This window comes from Haematobia irritans, chromosome 5 (genome assembly GCF_050003625.1).
Source record: "Haematobia irritans isolate KBUSLIRL chromosome 5, ASM5000362v1, whole genome shotgun sequence".
NCBI lineage: Eukaryota > Metazoa > Arthropoda > Insecta > Diptera > Muscidae > Haematobia > Haematobia irritans.
Window position 1 is genome coordinate 147146222 of NC_134401.1, and position 17493 is coordinate 147163714.

Sequence of the window (17493 nt, forward strand, 5' to 3'; positions counted from 1 at the left end):
ATTACCTAATCACTGTAGTGTTTTTCAGGCTGAAATATTAGCAATAAGAGAGGTGGCGAATTGGCTGAGAAGTAATGTTCCAAAAAATGTGGGCATTAATATATACTCAGGCAGTCAACCTGCAATAAAATCCTTGGACTCTGTGTTCCTCAATTCGAAAACGGCCATCGACTGCCGCAAATCTCTAAATGAGATGGCTGAGCAGTACAATATTCACCTAATATGGGTGCCTGGCCATAGGAACATACCGGGGAACTGCGAAGCGGATGAGTTGGCAAGGCTAGGGACTACCTTACATATTCCAGGGGAACTAGAATTTGTTGGTATGCCCCTAGCTACCTGCAAGCTCATGCTGCGTGAGAAGGCTGTTATGATGGCAAATGTTCGATGGGAGAATTGCAAGGGTTGTAACGACACCAAGCAAATATGGCCCCATTTCAACTTAAACCGCACACTAGATAGGCTAATGTTCTCGAGACGTCAGATATCACTCCTGATATCTGCTATAACGGGTCGCTGCCTGATAGGCGATTTTGCAAAAACTATTGGCGCGAAGTATAATGACTATTGTATGAGCTGTCATGATGCGGAGGAAAAATAATCAATTAAACACCTCTTGTGTGAGTGTCCTACATTTTGTGTAAAGCGCAAGCAACTTTTAGGAGCATATTGCTTCAGATTACTGGCGGATCTGGAAAACGTTAACTTAAGCAGTCTGCTAATGTTTTTGGAACAATCTGGTTGGTTCAACAAAGAAAAATAATCAAGAAGGTTCAGCGGTTAAAACTAGAAGTGCCCATATGTAATAGGTACTTTTAGTTAATGTGGTATCACAATGGACTGAATAGTCTAAGTGAGCCTGAATCTTAATCGGGCTGCCACTTTAACCTAACCTAACCTAACCTACCTCGAAAATGACGATATTAGCTCCGTTAAAAAATTTTATAGAATTCATTTGTTCACCCCGAAAATTCAGCAAAAGAGAGACGGAGAGAGCCTACATTTATCAGTTGTCAGATATATAAATTGCAAGTAAGGACATTATGGCCTAATTTCGGCAAACCGGGTGATACATATATGGGAGCTATATCTTAATCTTAACTGATTTGGATGGGTAAATAATTAAGGTCTTTACGGCCAAATTTGGGAACATTGGGCAAATTTTGCGTACTTTAAGAAATCGGGTGAAAGAATATATCGGAGCTATATCTAAATTTGATCCGATTTTCAATAGCGTGTGCCAAAACAACGCACGCAAGTTTCATCAAAATTGGTTAATAATTGCAATCGGAATTCTGCGATTACCAAATACGTGGACAGGAGGATTTACGTACGAAGGGATAGATGAACTCAGGAAGTAATTGTGAGTCGATCAGTATATATTTTATGGGGTCTAAAATAAATGTTTATGGTAGGCACATTTTTTTTTTGCAGATTTTGTGCCCTAATCACTATGTGGTTTTAATGTTTTAGAAGCGGAAATGTTGAATATGCAAATAGTTACTGGATGGGGCTCAAGTATTTTTGGGCTATGACTTACTCAGAATGCGTAATACAAACATGTACTAATTATAATAGAATTGTAATACATTACAAAAATATACATATGTGAACTATCTGATAAAACCATCAAAAAATTGAATAAATGTGTTACTGAATTAGTAGCTAATTTTTGAGAAAATAATTTTTATATTATTTTTCGGATTGCATAGCATAGCATTGCATGAATATGTTTTGTGTTTTAATGTTATTTTTATAAAAACTGAATTTAAAATATATAGTAATTTTCGGTTTTTTATATCAAATGAATACTTTTGTTTTGATTTTAACCAAAACATATGTTTTATTTTATATTATTGAAGTTCCCGATTTTTTGACGATTTTTAAGATTAATGTGCCGATTATGACGATTTTTCTTGAAATTTTATTGGCAGTCCTGCCGTTGATTCGTTTCTTGTTTTTAGAAGGTAATTAGAGACAAAAGTCGAAAATCGACTTTTCATATTCGTCCAATCTACTTTTGATGTAAATTCATTATAATCGACTAACCGACTTTATATATTGGCCAAAATCGACTAGTCGGCTTTTGATGTTGACTAATATCGATTTGTAATGGAAAACTCGCTTAGTTATTTGAGAGCGGTACACTCACAAAAAGTGAACTCTCTATTTCACTAAAGCCAATTTAACTATATTTTAAGTCATGGAATTATTATATTTGGAGAACGTTTCCTTTACTATAATAATTCTTTGTGTACGTTAGTTAAATGAACTAAAAAACGGGGAAAAAATTATACACAAATGAAGCATTAAGATTTACTAAATTCGTACTTCTTACAAAATAACTCATTATATTTTAAAATTTGTAATTTTTAATGCAAATGCACCCATCTTGAACTTCGTATGGAACTAAAGACATTCTTGCAATTTTTAAGCCCAATTTTTCATTCAAACTTCAAAATTTTCTTTAAGAAGTACAAACAACTAATTATATCTAATAAATTTTCTTGAATTTGTCGGAAAAATATTTCTCAAGCTCGAAAAAACATAGAATTTTCATTTGGAAAAATATTTACTTATTTTTGTGGTATCGGCGTCACTGTTTTTTTTTCAGTGTACATATGTAATACAAATCTTTTTATGGTAAAAATGAGGATTCGGCAGGATACCTTTTATTTGAAAAAATTTTCCCGTGAAGCCTACTGATAATTTCTATGATCCAGGAAACGTAGACTGAAAAAAATATTTACGGGATATTAAAGATTACGCAACCAAATTTCAGGATGACCAATTTACAAAATATTTCTTTAAAATAATATGAAATTTTAATTAGAATAAAGTCTATAATCCTTGCTTTTTTATTAAATTTATGTCAAATTTTGGAAATTTGCGACCCTCCGTTAAAGTCGTATGTCTTTAAGGCAAATTTTCTTTAAAGTATAGAAACACATTTTTGATTTAAAGAAATCGTCCTTAAATTATCTGAAATATGGAATCTTTATATTTAATATATATTTGGAATTATATTTTTGGAATTAGGGAAACATTTTTTGCTTTGAATTATCTGTTATAATTAGGATTTTTAAATTGGCATTTGTTTGTACGTGAATAGCATTATTAATATACCACGAAAAGAGAATGAAAATTCGATAGATGTGATCTGTATCCTAATTTTAATGTTATTGACCATAGATTTAAAGCCAGATAGGTCGTTAAAAAATGTCGGAATCCATACCAAAATCCTTAAGCGAAGGTCAACATCTTTGGACAGAAGTAAACCTTTTTTAAGTGTATACGTACAGATATTCCGTACACATGTACCCAAAATTACCAGCATTTCTCATTATTTACCCAAGGCTCGTTGATGTAAATTATCCAAGATTTTATAGTGGTTCATTCTAGTATTAGGGATTTTTCGCCAAATTGGCGATTTTCTTGCATGGATGTAGACGACATTTTTGAGTCGGGGATTTGTTCAAATTTGTTATTACAAATGGAGCTTTTGGAGAAAAAATGGATGCATGGTATAAGCTCTATTTTACACTTTACACTGCTTGGCTAAGATATTTTTCTACTATTATGAAATCATTTCAAGACTGATACGGCTCTAAATATGGTCGGCTTCCCAGCGTATATCCTGACCATATATGCCATAAATATAGATATAATAAAGATGATTCGTCGACCGATCTAGCATTTGCAATCTTGACAATTTTGTCAAAATTTTACTTCTATAGAAAATGTTGTCAACATTTTAATTCAATAGAAAATTTTGTCAAAATTTTATTTCTATAGATAATTTTGTCAAAATTGTATTTCTATAGAAAATTTTGACAGCATTTTTTTTTCTATAGAAAATTTTGTCGAAATTTTATTTCAATTGAAAATTTTGTCAAAATTGTATTTCTCTAGAAAACTGTGTCCAAATTTTATTTCTATAGAAAATTTTGTCAAAATTTTATTTCTACAGAATATTTTGTCAAAATTTTATTTCTATAGAAAATTTTGTCAAAATTTTATTTCTATAGATAATTTTGTCAAAATTGTATTTCTATAGAAAATTTTGACAGCATTTTTTTTCTATAGAAAATTTTGTCGAAATTTTATTTCAATTGAAAATTTTGTCAAAATTGTATTTCTCTAGAAAACTGTATCCAAATTTTATTTCTATAGAAAATTTTGTCAAAATTTTATTTCTACAGAATATTTTGTCAAAATTTTATTTCTATAGAAAATTTTGTCAATATTTTATTTCTATAGAAAATTTTGTCAATATTTTATTTCTATAGAAAATTTTGACAATATTTTTTTCTATAGAAAATTTTGTCAAAATTGTATTTCTATAGAAAATTTTGTCGAAATTTTATTCCTATAAAAAATTTTGTCAAAATTTTATTTCTCTAGAAAATTGTGTCAAAATTGTATTTCTATAGAAAATTTTGTCAAAATTTTATTTCTATAGAAAATTTTGTCAAAATTTTATTTCTATTGAAAATTTTGTCAAAATTTTATTATTTGTTTCTATAAAAAATTTTGTCAAAATTTCATTTCTATACGAAATTTAATATTTTTTTTCTATTAAAAATTTTATCAAAATATTATTGGAGAGGAATATTTTGCAAAATCTTCCAAAACATCAAGAATTCTACCTATCTACCAAACAGTAAAAAATCTACCATTTTTGGTAGAATTCTACCAACAGTTGGAGCCGTGTTGGGGATTCAAAAGTCGTTCTAAAAAATTGGAGCATGGTTCAATGTAATCTGCTCCGGCCAACTTTAGATTTTCCTTACTTGGTTATTATAGGCTAAATACTTGTCGGACCTCCCTTAAATGATGTGGTATGTCCCATTTGCAATTTTCGTAAAGATCGGCTTTAATTGTCGACTTTGTGGCTTTATGTTAAATATATTATGTTATTCCCCATATAATGAGGGGGTAATCCCTTCTTATAGTAAATTGTCTTTCGGTCACTTATTGGTTGGTGTCATTGCTAATAAAGTTGTACTTGTTTTTTTTTTTAGTTTTTTATTTTTATTTTTTGGTAGCCGATAGATTTTATTATTGTCGCTTTAACCGCCAATGGCGACCTACGACGTTGGTGACGACTTTGTTTTCGCTTTTGTCGACGTTGTTTATCGTTACGTGGTGGTGTTGTTGTTGTTGTCTTTTTAATTATAACCAAGTGAAACGTAGATACATATCTTTCAGATAATAACCATAATAAATAAAGCCTTACATGAGAGTCTCGTAGTAAATGAATGTGGTTGTGCGTGTATGTGTGCATGACTATGTGCACTATAAATTTTCCCTATGCAATTGCAAGTAAGTAGCAAATGCAATGACGGCAACAACAACAACAAACTCAATCTCATTTTTATACCTATAAAACAGATTCATGCCTAGAGTCATACACACACACACATGTATGTAGTACATACAACCTTATAGATTTAATTACCACCTTAACAAGAGACAACTTGTAGCTATGCAGATTTTACATTAGAGATCTAAATTTTAATTTACAATTTTCTTAACGGACACCTGCACTTCCATTTGCAATGGGAAAATAGGTAACAAAACTCAAAGTAATCTTAAAACATAAAGTGTCATGAAATGACTCAACATATTTATAGTTTTGTTGTTTACAATATACCATAGACCAAAGGCTTTATCCGTATTCGTATTGCTTGTATAAATTACGATTTAAAGTCTATACTTAATTCAGTCTTTTGAGATATACCTAGATGAGATTTTATACGTATGTATATTAAACAAAAAAAACATACAAGACCATGTTTTATCACCAACTATATATAGATATTAAAAAAATTAAAACATTTTTTAACCAAAAAAATCATTGTTTATTCAAAACTTAATTTTTGAGAGGGGAAATTTACTTATTTAATTTTGTTTTGTTTTTTTTTTCTTCGTATCGTTGGGTGTTATGCGAGAGAAACTAATAAGAATTAATCATTTTAATTCTCCCATGGAACGTATGAGTATTGCAATTATAGTATAACTATGACATATTCATCATACATCTAGAGGATAAAATCAGTATTGCATTACTTCCTAAATTTTGAATGGACGTATCATTTTTATAGACATACAATTTGGCAAAATTTTCTATAGAAATAAAATTGTGACAAAATTTTCTATAGAAATAAAATTTTGACAAAATTTTCCATAGAAATAAAATTTTGACAAAATTTTCTATAGAAATAAATTTTTTACAAAATTTTCTATGGAAATAAAATTTTGACAAAATTTTCTATAGAAATAAAATTTGGACAAAATTTTCCATAGAAATAAAATTTTCACAAAATTTTCTATAGATATAAAATTTTGACAAAATTTTCCATAGAAATAAAATTTTGACAAAATTGTCTACAGAAATAAAATTTTGACAAAATTTTTTATAGAAATAAAATTTTGACAAAATTTTTTATAGAAATAAAATTTTGACAAAATTTTCTGTATAAATAAAATTATGACAAAATTGTCTATAGAAATAAAATTTTGACAAAATGTTCTATAGAAATAAAATTTTGACACAATTTTTTGTAGAAATAAAATTTCGACAAAATTTTCTATAGAAACAAAATTTCGACAAATTGTTCTATAGAAATAAAATATTGACAAAATTTTCTATAGAAACAAAATTTTCTATAGAAATACAATTTTGAAAAAATTGCCTATAGAAATAAATTTTTGACAAATTTTCTATAGAAATAAAATTTTGACAAAATTTTCTATAGAAATAAAATTTTGACAAAATTGTCTATAGAAATAAAATTTTGACAAAATTTTCTTTAGAAATAAAATTTTCTATAGAAATAAAATTGTGACAAAATTTTCCATAGAAATAAAATTTTTTACAAAATTTTCTATAGAAATAAAATTTTGACAAAAATTTTTAACCAAAAAAATCATTGTTTATTCAAAACTTAATTTTTAAGAGGGGAAATTTATTTATTTAATTCTGTTTTGTTTTTTTTTTCTTCTTTTGGGTGTTATGCGAGAGAAACTAATAAGAAGTAATAATTCTCCCATGGAACGTATGAGTATTGTAATTATAGTATAACTATGACATATTCATCATAAGTCTAGAGGATAAAATCAGTATTGCATTATTTCCTAAAATTTAAAATTTTCCTAAAATTCATTTTTATAGACATACAATTTGGCAAAATTTTCTATAGAAATAAAATTTTGACAAAATACTCTAGAGAAATAAAATTGTGACAAAATTTTCCATAGAAATAAAATTTTTTACAAAATTTTCTATGGAAATAAAATTTGGACAAAATTTTCTATAGAAATAAAATTTGGACAAAATTTTCTATAGAAATACAATTTTGATAACACTTTCAATAGAAATAAAATTTTGACAAAATTTTCTACAGAAATAAAATTTTGACAAAATTTTCTATAGAAATAAAATTTTGACAAAATTTTCTATAGAAATAAAACTTTGACAAAATTTACTATAGAAACAAAATTTTGACAAAATTTTTCATAGAAATAAAATTTTGACAAAATTTTCTATAGAAATAAAATTTTGACAAAATGTTCTATAGAAATAAAATTTTCACACAATTTTTTGTAGAAATAAAATTTCGACAAAATTTTCTATAGAAATAAAATTTTGACAAAATTTTCTATAGAAATACAATTTTGACAAAATTTTCTATAGAAATAAAATTTTGACAAAATTTTCTATAGAAACGAAATTTTGACAAAATTTTCTATAGAAATAATTTTTTGACAAATTTTCTATAGAAATAAAATTTTATAGAAAAAAAATTTTGACAAAATTGTCTATAGAAATAAAATTTTGACAAAATTTTCTATAGAAATACAATTGTCACAAAATTTTCTATAGAAATAAAATTTTGAAAAATATTTCTATAGAAATAAAATTTTGACAAAATTTTCTACAGAAATAAAATTTTGACAAAATTTTCTACAGAAATAAAATTTTGACAAGATTTCATACAAGAATAAAATTTTGACAAAATTTTCTGTAAGAATAAAATGTTGACAAAATATTCTCTAGGAATAAAATGTTGACAAATTTTTTTAGGAATAAAATTTTAACAAAATTCTCTCTAGCAGTAAAATTTTGACAAAATTTTCTCTATGAATAAAATTTTGACACAATTTTCTCTAGGAATAAAATGGTGACAAAATTTTCTCTAGGAATAAAATGTTGGCAACATTTTCTCTAGGAATAAAATGTTGACAAAATGTTCACTAGGAGTGAAATATTGACAAAATTTTCTATAGAAATAAAATTTGACAAAATTTTCTCTAGGAGTAAAATTTTAACAAAATTTACTCTAGGAATAAAATGTTGACAAAATTTTCTATATGAATAAAATTTTGATAAAAAATATCTCTAGGAATACAATTTTAACAAAATTTTCTATAGAAATACAATTTTCACAAAATTTTCTATAGAAATAAAATTTTGAAAAATATTTCTATAGAAATAAAATTTTGACAAAATTTTCTACAGAAATAAAATTTTGACAAAATTTTCAACAGAAATAAAATTTTGACAAGATTTCATACAAGAATAAAATTTTGACAAAATTTTCTGTAAGAATAAAATGTTGACAAAATATTCTCTAGGAATAAAATGTTGACAAATTTTTTTAGGAATAAAATTTTAACAAAATTCTCTCTAGCAGTAAAATTTTGACAAAATTTTCTCTATGAATAAAATTTTGACACAATTTTCTCTAGGAATAAAATGGTGAAAAAATTTTCTCTAGGAAAAATGTTCACTAGGAGTGAAATATTGACAAAATTTTCTATAGAAATAAAATTTGACAAAATTTTCTCTAGGAGTAAAATTTTAACAAAATTTACTCTAGGAATAAAATGTTGACAAAATTTTCTATATGAATAAAATTTTGATAAAAAATATCTCTAGGAATACAATTTTAACAAAATTTTTTTTCTAGAAATAAAGTTTTGACAAAATTTTCTATAGAAATAAAATTTTTAAAAATATTTCTATAGAAATAAAATTTTGCCAAAATTTCCTATAGAAATAAAATTTCGACAATATTTTCTATAGAAATAAAATTTGGACAATATTTTCTATAGAAATAAAATTTTGACAAAATTTTCTATAGAAATAAAATTTTGACAAAATTTTCTATAGAAATAAAATTTTGACAAAATTTTCTATAGAAACAATTTTTTTTTTAAATTTTGAGAGTCTACCTCAATTATTTCAAGATCTATATGAGTTTGTTCTGAAAACTTGATTCTGGAATTGTGACTAAATGGTCTTACGAAAATAATTTTCGTAAGGCCGTTTTTAAGTTTTCATTGTTAGGTAGATTCATAGTATCCTTGATGTTTTGGTAGATATTGCAAAATACTCCTCTCCACCTAAGAGGTACTTCACAAATTTTCTCAATGAATAAAATTTTGACAAAATTTTCTATAGAAATAAAATTTCACAAAATTTTCTCTAGGAGTAAAATTTTAACAAAATTTACTGTAGGAATAAAATGTTGACAAAATTTTCTATATGAGTAAAATTTTGATAAAACATATCTCTAGGAATACAATTTTAACAAAATTTTTTTCTAGAAATAAAGTTTTGACAAAATTTTCTCTTGGAATAAAATTTTGACAAAATTTCCTCTAGGAATAAATGTTTACAAAATTTTCTCTAGGAATAAAATTTCGACAAAATTTTCTATAGAAATAACATTTTGACAAAATTGTCTATAGAAATAAAATTTTGACAAAATTTTCTATAGAAATACAATTTTCACAAAATTGTCTATAGAAATAAAATTTTGACACAATTTTCTATAGAAATAAAATTTTGACAAAATTTTCTATAGAAATAAAATGTTGACAAAATTTTCCATAGAAATAAAATTTTGACAAATACAATTTTGACAAAATGTTCTATAAAAATAAAATTTTGACAAAATTTTCTATAGAAACAAAATTTTGACAAAATTTTCTATAGAAATAAAATTTTGACAAAATTTTCTATAGAAATAAAATTTTGAAAAATATTTCTATAGAAATAAAATTTTGCCAAAATTTCCTATAGAAATAAAATTTCGACAATATTTTCTATAGAAATAAAATTTTGACAAAATTTTCTATAGAAATAAAATTTTGACAAAATTTTCTATAGAAACAATTTTTTTTTTAATTTTGAGAGTCTACCTCAATTATTTCAAGATCTATATGAGTTTGTTCTGAAAACTTGATTCTTGTATTGTGACTAAATGGTCTTACGAAAATAATTTTCGTAAGGCCGTTTTTAAGTTTTCATTGTTAGGTAGATTGATAGTATCCTTGATGTTTTGGTAGATTTTGCAAAATACTCCTTTCCACCTAAGAGGTACTTCACAAATTTTCTCAATGAATAAAATTTTGACAACATTTTCTACAGAAATAAAATTTTGACAAAATTTTGTACAGAAATAAAATTTTGACAAGATTTCCTACAAGAATAAAATTTTGACAAAATTTTCTGTAAGAATAAAATGTTGACCAAATATTCTCTAGGAATAAAATGTTGACAAATTTTTTTAGGAATAAAATTTTAACAAAATTTTCTCTAGCAGTAAAATTTTGACACAATTTTCTCTAGGAATAAAATGGTGACAAAATTTTCTCTAGGAATAAAATGTTGGCAACATTTTCTCTAGGAATAAAATGTTGACAAAATGTTCACTAGGAGTGAAATATTGACAAAATTTTCTATAGAATTAAATTTTGACAATATTTTCTCTAGGAGTAAAATTTTAACAAAATTTACTCTAGGAATAAAATGTTGACAAAATTTTCTATATGAATAAAATTTTGATAAAAAATATCTCTAGGAATACAAGTTTAACAAAATTTTTTCTAGAAATAAAGTTTTGACAAAATTTTCTCTTGGAATAAAATTTTGACAAAATTTCCTCTAGGAATAAATGTTTACAAAATTTTCTCTAGGAATAAAATTTTGACAAAATTTTCTCTAGTAATAAAATTTTGACAAAATTTTTTTCTAAGAATAAAATTTTGACAAAATTTTTTATAAGAATAAAATGTTGACAAAATATTCTATAGGAGTAAAATGTTGACAAAATTTTCTCTAGGAGTGAAATTTTTACATTTTTTCTAAGAATAAAATTTTGACAAAATTTTCTATAAGAATAAAATGTTAACAAAATATTCTATAAGAGTAAAATGTTGACAAAATTTTCTCTATGAGTAAAATTTTGACAAAATTTTCTCTAGTAATAAAATATTGACAACATTTTTTCTAAGAATAAAATTTTGACAAAATTTTCTATAAGAATAAAATGTTGACAAAATATTCTCTAGGAATAAAATGTTGATAACTTTTGTTTAAGAATAAAATAAAAATGTTCTATAGGAATAAAATTTAAACAAAATTTTCTCTAGCAGTAAAAGTTTGACAAAATTTTTTCTATGAATAAAATTTTGACAAAATTTTGACACAATTTTCTATATAAATAAAATGTTGACAAAATTTTCTTTAGGAATAAAATTTTAACAAAATGTTCTCTAGGAATAAAATTTTGACAAAATTTTTTCTAGGAATAAAATTTGATAAAATTTCCTCTAGAAATAAAATTTTGACAAAATTTTGTCTAGGAATTAAATGTTATCAAAATTTTCTTTTGGAAGAAAATGTTGACAAAATTTTCTTTAGGAATAAAATGTTGACAAAATTGATGTAAGTTAAAAATATTAAAAACTTCGACACATGTATAATTCAAGGAATTTTTATACACCCAAATAACTTGTCGGATTAGGAGTGATCATAAAATAATAAATAAACTTTAAAGTAAAATAATAAATTACTTCTATCGAAGAAACACGTTTTTTTATAAAAAACTACACAAATATGATAAAAAGCTGTAAAATAATATTTATTTTTGTGGTAAAAATTTCTTCAAATTTAGGTAGATTTTTACTGGCTCGATGGGCAACCGTGATGGTGAGACCACAAGTGATGAACTCTTATCAATGAATGCTGCCCTATTCCGAAATAAAGTTTTGACAAAATTTTCTCTTGGAATAAAATTTTGACAAAATTTCCTCTAGGAATAAATGTTTACAAAATTTTCTCTAGGAATAAAATTTCGACAAAATTTTCTATAGAAATAACATTTTGACAAAATTGTCTATAGAAATAAAATTTTGACAAAATTTTCTATAGAAATACAATTTTCACAAAATTGTCTATAGAAATAAAATTTTGACACAATTTTCTATAGAAATAAAATTTTGACAAAATTTTCTATAGAAATAAAATGTTGACAAAATTTTCCATAGAAATAAAATTTTGACAAATACAATTTTGACAAAATGTTCTATAAAAATAAAATTTTGACAAAATTTTCTATAGAAACAAAATTTTGACAAAATTTTCTATAGAAATAAAATTTTGACAAAATTTTCTATAGAAATAAAATTTTGAAAAATATTTCTATAGAAATAAAATTTTGCCAAAATTTCCTATAGAAATAAAATTTCGACAATATTTTCTATAGAAATAAAATTTGACAAAATTTTCTATAGAAATAAAATTTTGACAAAATTTTCTATAGAAACAATTTTTTTTTTAATTTTGAGAGTCTACCTCAATTATTTCAAGATCTATATGAGTTTGTTCTGAAAACTTGATTCTTGTATTGTGACTAAATGGTCTTACGAAAATAATTTTCGTAAGGCCGTTTTTAAGTTTTCATTGTTAGGTAGATTGATAGTATCCTTGATGTTTTGGTAGATTTTGCAAAATACTCCTTTCCACCTAAGAGGTACTTCACAAATTTTCTCAATGAATAAAATATTGACAACATTTTCTACAGAAATAAAATTTTGACAAAATTTTGTACAGAAATAAAATTTTGACAAGATTTCCTACAAGAATAAAATTTTGACAAAATTTTCTGTAAGAATAAAATGTTGACCAAATATTCTCTAGGAATAAAATGTTGACAAATTTTTTTAGGAATAAAATTTTAACAAAATTTTCTCTAGCAGTAAAATTTTGACACAATTTTCTCTAGGAATAAAATGGTGACAAAATTTTCTCTAGGAATAAAATGTTGGCAACATTTTCTCTAGGAATAAAATGTTGACAAAATGTTCACTAGGAGTGAAATATTGACAAAATTTTCTATAGAATTAAATTTTGACAATATTTTCTCTAGGAGTAAAATTTTAACAAAATTTACTCTAGGAATAAAATGTTGACAAAATTTTCTATATGAATAAAATTTTGATAAAAAATATCTCTAGGAATACAAGTTTAACAAAATTTTTTCTAGAAATAAAGTTTTGACAAAATTTTCTCTTGGAATAAAATTTTGACAAAATTTCCTCTAGGAATAAATGTTTACAAAATTTTCTCTAGGAATAAAATTTTGACAAAATTTTCTCTAGTAATAAAATTTTGACAAAATTTTTTTCTAAGAATAAAATTTTGACAAAATTTTTTATAAGAATAAAATGTTGACAAAATATTCTATAGGAGTAAAATGTTGACAAAATTTTCTCTAGGAGTGAAATTTTTACATTTTTTCTAAGAATAAAATTTTGACAAAATTTTCTATAAGAATAAAATGTTAACAAAATATTCTATAAGAGTAAAATGTTGACAAAATTTTCTCTATGAGTAAAATTTTGACAAAATTTTCTCTAGTAATAAAATATTGACAACATTTTTTCTAAGAATAAAATTTTGACAAAATTTTCTATAAGAATAAAATGTTGACAAAATATTCTCTAGGAATAAAATGTTGATAACTTTTGTTTAAGAATAAAATAAAAATGTTCTATAGGAATAAAATTTAAACAAAATTTTCTCTAGCAGTAAAAGTTTGACAAAATTTTTTCTATGAATAAAATTTTGACAAAATTTTGACACAATTTTCTATATAAATAAAATGTTGACAAAATTTTCTTTAGGAATAAAATTTTAACAAAATGTTCTCTAGGAATAAAATTTTGACAAAATTTTTTCTAGGAATAAAATTTGATAAAATTTCCTCTAGAAATAAAATTTTGACAAAATTTTGTCTAGGAATTAAATGTTATCAAAATTTTCTTTTGGAAGAAAATGTTGACAAAATTTTCTTTAGGAATAAAATGTTGACAAAATTGATGTAAGTTAAAAATATTAAAAACTTCGACACATGTATAATTCAAGGAATTTTTATACACCCAAATAACTTGTCGGATTAGGAGTGATCATAAAATAATAAATAAACTTTAAAGTAAAATAATAAATTACTTCTATCGAAGAAACACGTTTTTTTATAAAAAACTACACAAATATGATAAAAAGCTGTAAAATAATATTTATTTTTGTGGTAAAAATTTCTTCAAATTTAGGTAGATTTTTACTGGCTCGATGGGCAACCGTGATGGTGAGACCACAAGTGATGAACTCTTATCAATGAATGCTGCCCTATTCCGAGTGTTTCATTTTACGGTAAAAGTACTTAGAGAAGCTTGGAAGCTCTCAGAAATATATCCAGCATTGCTGAGATGGGATAATCCACCGTTGAAAAACGTTTTGGTGTTTGTTCGAAATTGGGATTGAACCCGTGACTCTTTGTATGCACGGCGGGCATACTACCATTCCACCATGTGATGATGATGTCTATTTATAGACCAGATTAGAATGCTCGCGCAAACACTTGTAACGATATTTCCTAACTAGAAAACAAAAACCTTTTGGTTGTAAACATTAAGGTCGGCATTAAGCCCAATGACTTTTTACAAAAGAGCAAATGTCCATATAAAATTTATTGTGCTTTTCGAATAAAAAGGGATTTTTGTTTACGGTATAAATATTTTTTTTATTTACGGCAAAAATAAAAATTGTTGTAGGAACATTGTGTTTTTTGGAGATATGTTTGAAATTTTCGGAAAAGTAACAAAAGAACAACGTTATGGGCGTTTCAAAAGTATCATCAAGTAAATATCAGTTTAACATACATATTTTGACATATGCATATGAACGAAGATTTATATATATAATCTTATATTCAGTAAAATAATAAATTTTCACCGAAGATGCATAATGAGATTCTTTCTGATTGTATTACCTTACTGCTTTTATAAAAACTCATGTTATGGTATCTTGACCTGCATGCGATTTTATGCCTATCTTGAAATAATCAGATATGTTTATACCAGTAAACATCATTTAAGAAATAAACACACGCACGCACATATTTATGTTAAATCCATAAAAGACTCTAATTAGGGATGTAAGCAAATAATTTTCCCTCTTATTCTTTTTACAACACGATAACGATGATGATGATGAGGCTACAAAAAGTTCTCACGATCTTAGACTCTCTATTTATATTAACAGAGAGAAATTTTAGAAATTAGGCTTTCCCTAACGTTTTCAGAGGGTGGGTGTGTGTGAGTTTGCATCAACATCACATCGATGCACTTAGTATCTACTCTCTTGCCCCATGCCCCCACCCCACACACTCCATAGCCATTGAGTTTAAATTAAGGTATTTCGCATACTACACACAAAAAAATTTTTTTTTGATTCAATCACGAAATTAATTGATCCAATTAATTTTTTAATTGAAATGTCTTCAATCACGAAAATGATAGTATCAATCACAGTTTTAATTGGGCATAGAAAAAATTCTTGATTAAAAAATTAATTGATTTCATTGCCAAATTTCAATTAATTTTTTAATTGATTCAATTAAAAATTTAATTGATGTTGATTGCAAAACTCAATTAATTTATTAATTAAAAAAGGTAACTACTTTCAATTAAATTTTGAATTGGCTTAGAATTTTTATATGGATTAACAATTAATTGTTTGAAAAAAAATTTTAATTAAAAATTTAAAAAAATGTTCATCACTTTTTTAACTGACTTAGTCTTCCGAATTTGATTAAAAAGTTAATTGTATCAATTAATTTTTTAATTAAAAATTTTAAAATTTTCAATCGTTGACTTAATTAACTTAATGTTTCTATCATGATTAAAAAGTTAATTGTATCAATTAATTTATTAATTGAAAAAATTTTCAACTTCAATTAACTTTTTAATTGGAAATATTTTGGTGATATTTTTTTCTGTGTAGAGACTCTAAATAAGTACAAACACACAGAGCTGCAATGCTCTTAGATAGATGTGTCCATATTCATAGTTACAAACCTACCAAGTAAATATGTAAGTATGTATGCGTATGCATGCATGGCTGTAAATAAGTAGTAGGAGAGTAAGTAATAATAAAGAAGTAGTGAAATATACGAAAAAGAAATAAAATAAAAAAAAAAAAAAAACAAAACAACGAAAGAAAAATAACCTCTATCATGGGAAAAAATGTAAATATTGTATTACTTGTAATTTGTTAGTAGATGTTGTTGTTGCTGCTGCTGCTGCTGCTGCGGATGATGTGGATGTTCGTGATCATATGAGGGTTCCATTTTACGTTAGTCGTTATTGTTGTTGTTGTTGTCTCCTCCGTTTTCTTCCCTGGCGTTTCTTTTCTTTGTTTTTTTTTTTGCAACGGTAAGAGTCGTACAGGTGATGTATAAAATTAATGACAACCTCAGGGTGGGGTAAGAGATGTCAGCAAAACGAAAACGTCAATGCTGCTAGCGTAGCTACGGACGCCGTCAATGTTAATAATGATGTTGACACAGCGCCGTCTTCGATGGCGGTAATAAAACAGCAATAACTTTGAGTCCAGCTTAAAAAGTTTGTTTTAAAAATAATTTTTCTTAGTTGTTTTGGGTTTCAGTCGGTTTTTTTGCTTTTATTTCGCTGTTCGTAATTATTACAATAATAATGATGTTCAAGTTGATAATGATAATAAAGATAGTGCTGGTGGCATTGTCGGTGGCGTTTGTGAAGCTAGTGACGAATATGGTGGTGGTGGCACTAGCAAGTGTTGTTTCTTTTGTTATAGAGACTGTTGTTTTTGTCGTTCATGTTGTTATAGTTGTTGTTGTTGTTTTTAAGGGCCATAAGCATTTTGTTCAATGTTGCATTTTGTTCACCGTTAGATTTTCCCTTGTTGCAACAACAACAACAAGTGTTTCGTTGTTTTTATTTTCAAATTTTAAGATTTTATTTTTCTTAGTTTAGACACCAAAATCAACACACTCATACTCGTATACACACGAACTGTAACAATGACCAAAACTATTTTTATTTTAATGTATTTTTCTTTTTTTTATTATTATTATTATTATTTTTTTTTTTAACTGCACTCAACTGGACCTTTAATGGAACAATAAGAAGTTATATTAATTTTTTTTTGCAGCAGTTTTTGCAAACAATGTTTTTTCTCAGTTATTAAGTATTTCATCGTGGAGCCTCACAATTACAGTGTCAGGCGATGACAAAAATTAGTACAACGGCTTTATGGCATCATGTGGATGAGCGAATGGATAAATGAATGAGTACTTAGTTTTCCATATAATTTTGTCC

The 17493-nt window shown here is 25.4% G+C and overlaps 1 protein-coding gene across 1 annotated transcript in view; it reads right to left on the bottom strand.

The window, feature by feature from the left end:
- The window catches only part of Sox15 (Sox box 15 transcription factor), an 81047-nt gene extending 63798 nt beyond the window's left edge, over positions 1 to 17249 (bottom strand). Inside the window, exon 1 of the mRNA XM_075311225.1 lies at positions 16399 to 17249. Coding sequence (XP_075167340.1) covers positions 16399 to 16484 — 86 coding nt within the window. The 5' untranslated portion in view covers positions 16485 to 17249. The remainder of the gene's footprint in view (positions 1 to 16398) is intronic.
- Between the last annotated feature and the right edge of the window lie 244 nt (positions 17250 to 17493).